The sequence below is a fragment of the Austrofundulus limnaeus genome, unplaced genomic scaffold (assembly GCF_001266775.1).
Source record: "Austrofundulus limnaeus strain Quisiro unplaced genomic scaffold, Austrofundulus_limnaeus-1.0 Scaffold152, whole genome shotgun sequence".
NCBI classification, from domain to species: domain Eukaryota; kingdom Metazoa; phylum Chordata; class Actinopteri; order Cyprinodontiformes; family Rivulidae; genus Austrofundulus; species Austrofundulus limnaeus.
Window position 1 is genome coordinate 830271 of NW_013952554.1, and position 6386 is coordinate 836656.

General features: G+C 41.6%; 1 protein-coding gene across 2 annotated transcripts in view; it reads left to right on the forward strand.

Moving 5' to 3' along the window:
* igf2bp2a (insulin-like growth factor 2 mRNA binding protein 2a) overlaps positions 1-2426 on the forward strand; it is a gene marked incomplete at its 5' end in the record, with an annotated part of 62006 nt that extends 59580 nt beyond the window's left edge. For both annotated transcript variants that reach the window (XM_014016711.1, XM_014016712.1), the window contains 4 exon segments: positions 347-421; positions 584-715; positions 891-1004; positions 1902-2426. In XM_014016711.1, coding sequence (XP_013872165.1) covers positions 347-421; positions 584-715; positions 891-1004; positions 1902-2000 — 420 coding nt within the window.
* Between the last annotated feature and the right edge of the window lie 3960 nt (positions 2427-6386).

The window sequence follows — 6386 nt, forward strand, 5'->3', positions numbered from 1 at the left end:
ACTTTAAGACTTTTACTCAAGTGATATTTTTAGAGAAGTCTTTAACTTTTACTAAAGTATTTTTATGATAAGATACTTGTATTTTTACTCAAGTATCACTTTGAGGTACTTTATACAACGCTGCAAAAAGCATAGTATTCACTGTGCTTGATTGTGAATAAAATATGACTTTCTGAGTTTTGTGAATCTTTGCTTTTTGTTTTTAATTTACATTTTGCACAACTTCCTGACTTTCTAAGGTTTGGGGTTGCACACCATTTGCCTCTTGAAGCTTTCTCTTAGTTTAAACTGGTGGAATTCAGCCAAAAGCTCCTCTCTGTATTTTATCTCTTCATGTTTACTTCAGATTGCCCCAGCTGAGAGCCCAGATGTTACTGAGAGGATGGTCATCATTACTGGAACTCCAGAGGCACAGTTCAAGGTAAAAGCAACCAACTCAATGTGCGAGACCTTAAGACGAAAGCTCTTTTCTTTTGGATCTCATAGACCTGTGTGTAATTAAGTATAGTAAATAGCAGTGCATCACTGTGTGTCTCCATCTTCCCCAGTCTCTCCTTGCCTCATACCCTCCTTTGTATTCCAGGCACAAGGCCGGATATTTGGGAAACTGAAAGAGGAGAACTTCTTCTCAGGAAAGGAGGAGGTCAAACTGGAGACGCACATCAAGGTTCCCTCCACTGCAGCCGGCAGGGTCATCGGCAAAGGTGGCAAGACGGTGAGCAGACACTCTGTACCTCTAGTCAAGCAAAAAAGTGTCCTCCTTGTCGAATATCACCCTTTTGCATGTTTCACTGAGGCAAATGTGATACTTTTACTGTCAGTCTGTGTTCTGTAAGTGAGGCCGACGGTGAAACTGAAGGTGAGTTCCTAATCCCTGACTCGCGTTTCAGGTAAACGAGCTGCAGAACCTGACGAGCGCAGAGGTCATTGTACCGCGGGACCAAATTCCTGACGAGAACGACGAGGTCTTTGTGAAAATCAGCGGGCATTTCTTTGCCAGTCAGGTAAGCGAGAAGTAAAATCAGCTCGGATTGTTCCATTTATCCAGTTAACAGGAAGCAGCTGCGTTTCCATTGCAAATGTGCGCAAATGTTTGTTGATATTCTGTTAATGTCGAAAAAATACAGTTTCGCAATTGCAGTGTTTCCATTATATAAGAAACGCTATTAAAGTCATGCATGAATACGCTTTTTCTTACGATAATTCATTACAAACATGGCGGCAATGGATGTAAACACATAGCATATTGCTACCACGACACTAGCGCTCATCATCAGAGGAGACGTCGGCGTCTTATAGAGGCTTTCGAGTGAAAAGCTCCTTATACCTGGGAGYGGCKACGTATGCTGCGTTTTTGGGAAAATGTAGTCGTGAATTTAATACTTTCTTTTACTACCGTACTTTGGTGATTTCACTGCTACTTTTACTTTCTGTTATCTTCTTCGTCGTCATCTTTTTCACCAGTAGAAACAACCGGATGTTGATCACGTGACTCTCGTGATGCGAAAAAAGTGTTTCCATTGTAGTTTTGCAAAATACATCAATTTCGATACGGCTGAAAAACCACCTCTTCCTAGCGCAAAGACATTTTGTCGAAAAAAAGTAATTTTTTTCGAAATTGACGTGTTTCCATTGAGCAAATTTATTATCGAAATTCTAATTTGCGCATTTTCATGGTGAATGCAAACGCAGCTAGTGAGGCGGAGAAAACTGCAGCACTTGATAGTAAATTCGCAGTAAGAAGGGTTTACAAATTGTTAAAGTGAAAAAGGCATGAATCAAAACGTGATGTTTAAAATTCCAGTCACAGAAGGGCTGAGAACTCTATGTGATAAACGTTTCTGAAGAGCTTCCTTTTTACGTTCTCCACCTTCCTCATGAACCCCCGCTCCCTCCAACAGACGGCACAGAGGAAGATCCGGGAGATCATTCAGCAGGTCAAACAGCAGGAACAGAAGCACCAGCAGGGCGCCGCCGTGTCACCGCATCACTCCAAGTGACCTGCGACGTGGCTCCAGCGGGGCACCAGCCAATGAATGTAGCCCTCCCAAATGGACAGAGACCTACCCAGACTAAGGCCAAGGCCACGGAGGACACACAGGGCTGACCAGCAGCACCGGGATCAAAACCAAAGAGCTTCGCTGAAGGGGGGAAACAAGTGAGAGCCAAAGGCTGAGGGCGTCGTGTGCACTGCCAGCCCTGCAAGAGCAGACAGAGCAGGAGGAACCCTTCTGATAGAATAAAATGAAAAAAGACCAAAAAAATAATAATAATAACAAGGAAGGTGGATATGATTTAAAATTTGGAAACTGTTGACTTATCAGTTTAAAAACAAGAAATATGTCGCCCTGCGTAATGTTATCTCTTTAGTTGGACTAACATAGGCCTAACAGACGGATCAAACAAATAAAACAAACGTCTATTAACGTGAGTGTACACGAAGCGTTTGGATCAGTAGAACATAAGCAAATGACAAAGGACGCCTCCTCCTTTGAGATGATTTAGATTGTGAGGTAAAACATCCTTAGCAGTATTAATGCAGAGTAGAGACGTACACTGATACACACTGAGAGTATGCACTGTTGTTTTTTATTTGAGCAAAATGACAGTCCGGCYAAGTGCAGTTTTTAATACTTAGCTTGTTCAGGAGACGAGGTCGTGGGCCTCATGAAGCAGTTCCCCTGGTTTTCTTTGCTGTTTAGGCCACCTAAATGAAAAACAACAACAACAAAAAGGAAAAAAAACACCCCTCCGAGTAAAATATGATGAATGAGTTTTTGTAACAAGCCTGTGTGTGTGTGCCAACGCAAAAGATAACGTCCCTTTGGAATGGCTCTCCTTGTCTTTTAACCGTTATTTCTTTTCCACTTTACTTTCTCATCACTCTCTCGTCTGGCTTTTTAGTGATTACAAATATACCGTTTTTTTTGTAGCCTTTTGATGACATTTAACTGACTGCCACTTTTTGCTCAACAGAGGTAAAATACAGCAGAGGGATTTTAACTTTTATAGTTAGTTTCACACTTAGACGCTTTGCAGAGATGCCGCAATCCATGCTTGTCCTGGGCCCGTATTTATCTAACTTCTTAGAGTGGATTTTTAGACTTAAGTGCTGAAAATTTCTTAGATTTGCTCCTACTCTCAGACWWRWGTRWARMSYSYRSWRTRKKKKCRCRSSSSSKSWMMRCGCSSYSWCRYGKKKKTKYKSSRYWYKYKTTYKCRCAYAYMYYTYWYAKWYYYYSWGASACMCCSMGMSCMSMKCYYSKGGRRAMMCCYCYCYCKSYRSMRYAYRYMWCWSYRYRKGRKWYYYYYYCSSRGGRGWSYMMWRYGSRRAAAAAAAATGTCCGCRGCTCRCTCRACRTTGTTTATCCTCAAACTGGTCCCAGATTAAGCTCCAAAGTTTTATCAGTCAGATTCTACTGTGAAAAATGTCTGTTTTATCCCCATTTATGAGTTTTTGACCATTTGACTAAAAGTTTGAAAATCGCTGCTTCCTGGTACAGCAGTCGGCTCTGGAAGCGATCACTTTTTTCTTCCTTTTTTTTGAAGCGATTGGTTGAAGCAAATGCAGCGTCTGAGCTTTCAGCACAAACAAAAACACTCCCATGAACTTCTGACCAATCCCACCATACAGTTCGTATGTGTTCTCATGTGGAGGGGGGTGAAAAGTTCGACCCGCGGGTTGCGACAAGAAATGCCGACAATGCGAACAGAAGTGACGCAACTTTCGTCATAAAAATGCGACAGTTCGGCACGATTTCGGCAGTTTGGCAGCAGCATCCTGGAGCCTTAAGTGCCAGTTATCAAAACTCTTAAGTCTAAGAATCACTCTTACTCTCAAGAAAAGTTAAGACTGCTCCAGAGGACTCTTAAGTGGTTAAGGGGTTTGAGATGGACTGAAGACAGAGATTACACAGTAAACAAAGCGGACCTCCTCACCACCTGAGCGTTATTCTCAGTTACAAGGTGGAAAACAGGTTTAATCAGAAACATAGCTACAAAAGAAACAAAGGTAAAAAAAAAAAAAAGGCAAAAAAAAAACTGTGCATAATGTTGGACTAAAAGGCAGATATTTGTGTGTGGCTTTTGGAGAAATTATTAAATATACTGAGTGCATGCGATCCCCCCCATATTTTTAAATTAAAAATTACGGTGGGATTGAACATTTCGTTTATTATATTAACAATCACACAATACAATGGGGGGGCTCCTCTTGGACCAAGCTGTTGTGTGTCTGGGTGTAAAGCCGGTGTTGTCTGCAGACAGTGGCAAAGAGGAAAAGGGAGTAGCTCAACATTACCTCAGGCTCTGAGACATAAAATAACTTTAAAGTGTAACTTACCCCCCTGTGAAAAGATAACTCCGAAGAAGAAGAAAGCTCCTGCTGCRAAGCAGGAGGAAAGGAGAGARGGGAAAGTAACTTATAGCAGCAGAATAGGTTGGAAGATGGCTGTTTGATGTTATTTATTGTTTTTTTAAATCATCCTATAGGCTCTGACATGTTAGATAAATTTGAAAATGAGGTTTTTAAAATATCCGTAAGGCTTGAAAAATCCCGTGAGATTAATCTATATGTCCGTTTACCTGCAAAATGATGTAAAATCCTCATAATTTACAGACAATCTGTATAAGTTGCTGCCTTTCTTTCCCTCCTCTGGTCTCTTTCTCTCTGTGTGTGTGTGTGTGCGTGTGCGTGTGTGTGTGCGTGCGTGCGTGCGTGCGTGTGTGTGTGTGTGGAGAGACACAGAGACAGAGGGGGAGAGAGAGAGCAGCCAGCTCCTCTCCCCACCCGAGGCTGAAGGTCAACAGACGATCATGCTAAGCTTGCTAACAGCTCCACCCTCTGACTGCTGCAGGGGCGTGTCTTAGAGAGAGGCTTTTATATGAGAGGACAGCCGCTGTGACGAAACTGTGCAGAACCACGTCAACATGCAGAGCTGTTAACCAATATGCAAATTAGCCTGCAGTACCACTGCTCCACCCATATACGCAGCAAAAAGACGTTTTTAGACCAAATATTACAGATTTGAACAAATACACACAAAAACATCAAAATTAGCACAGAAACAGTACTATATAACATTTTAGACACATTCTAGRCAGTTTATCAGCTAAAAAAARKTWAWTTTKGGGKWARKTWMYYYTTWAARSYKSMRKTTTTKRWTTWAWTTTTTTTTGCCTGTATCCATGATGCAAATGAGGACATTTTATGTAATTCTACAGACAATCAGTACAAGTTGACAACATTAGTGTGTTGAAAATGAACTTATTTTAGGATTTTCACAGTCTTATCTCGCCATTTCTCCGACAAAATTCTTGAATGTGAAATCCGAGGCAGTGATGGTTCCATGCCGGGTTTTTTCCTAACGACGTCATCCAGGATCAGCTTTGTGGCACAGCCAGGTGTCGCAAATCAACTTTTAGACTGACGCTTAAGAATTACTCCTACACTTCGCTTAAAGTAAGACTGAGACGCTTGATAACTGACTTTTAGTCTCAGCTTTTAACTAAGATTTTTTTTACACTTAAGTCCACTCTTAGCAGCGTTCTTAAGAGTAATTCTAAGAAGTTTGGTAAGTACAGGCCCTGATCTTTCCAAAAATACAAAAAAAAAAAGGCATTATTGTCGATAATCATAGCAAAAACTGATGTCCCACAATGGAAATAAAGGGGCGCACTTTTAGGCAAATGATTGTTTTTAAATTGCACCGTCACATGCCTGGCCTTATGGGGGAYGTCACGAGGGGCCAACACGGTGCGCACCGTATGACTCGTATCACACACTTGTATCAAACGTGACTGCGTTTGGCTTTAACCCTTCCTTGTCAGGGAGTTTTCTGAAAGGAAAAAAAAATAAATCAAACAAAACAGCATGACAGCTGTGAATGTACAATATGCAGCCTTTTTTTTAAAACAAAACAGCCCAACTGCACACGACACACAGATTGTCATCCTCACGCTTGCGCTTCTCGCGTTGATTTTTTTTTTTAATCTGGTGAGCTGGCCGACCGCTCTGCGGGCCTCGCTGGGCCACGGTGTCCTTTTTTGTGCTTTACTTTGGAGACCGTGGGAGCTCGTTGCCTTATTTTGGTCACCTCTCAGACAAGACATCGCCCATCGGCTTCATCTTCCACACGAACGGTTATCGCCAATTCGCACCGCTTCCTTTGCGAGTGTGTCTGCGTGTGTGAGTGTGCATATGTGTGTGTAAATATATATAAAAAAAGAGAGTAAAAATAATATTTATGAATCTATTTTTTTTCCTATTTTGTGATGAGATCTATTGATAAGAAACAAAAAAAATTTAAAATCCTTTCCTTTTTTTTCTCAGTGGGACACTGCCATATTATTTTGAAGGGAAGTGTTTATTTTCTTGAAAACTAGAC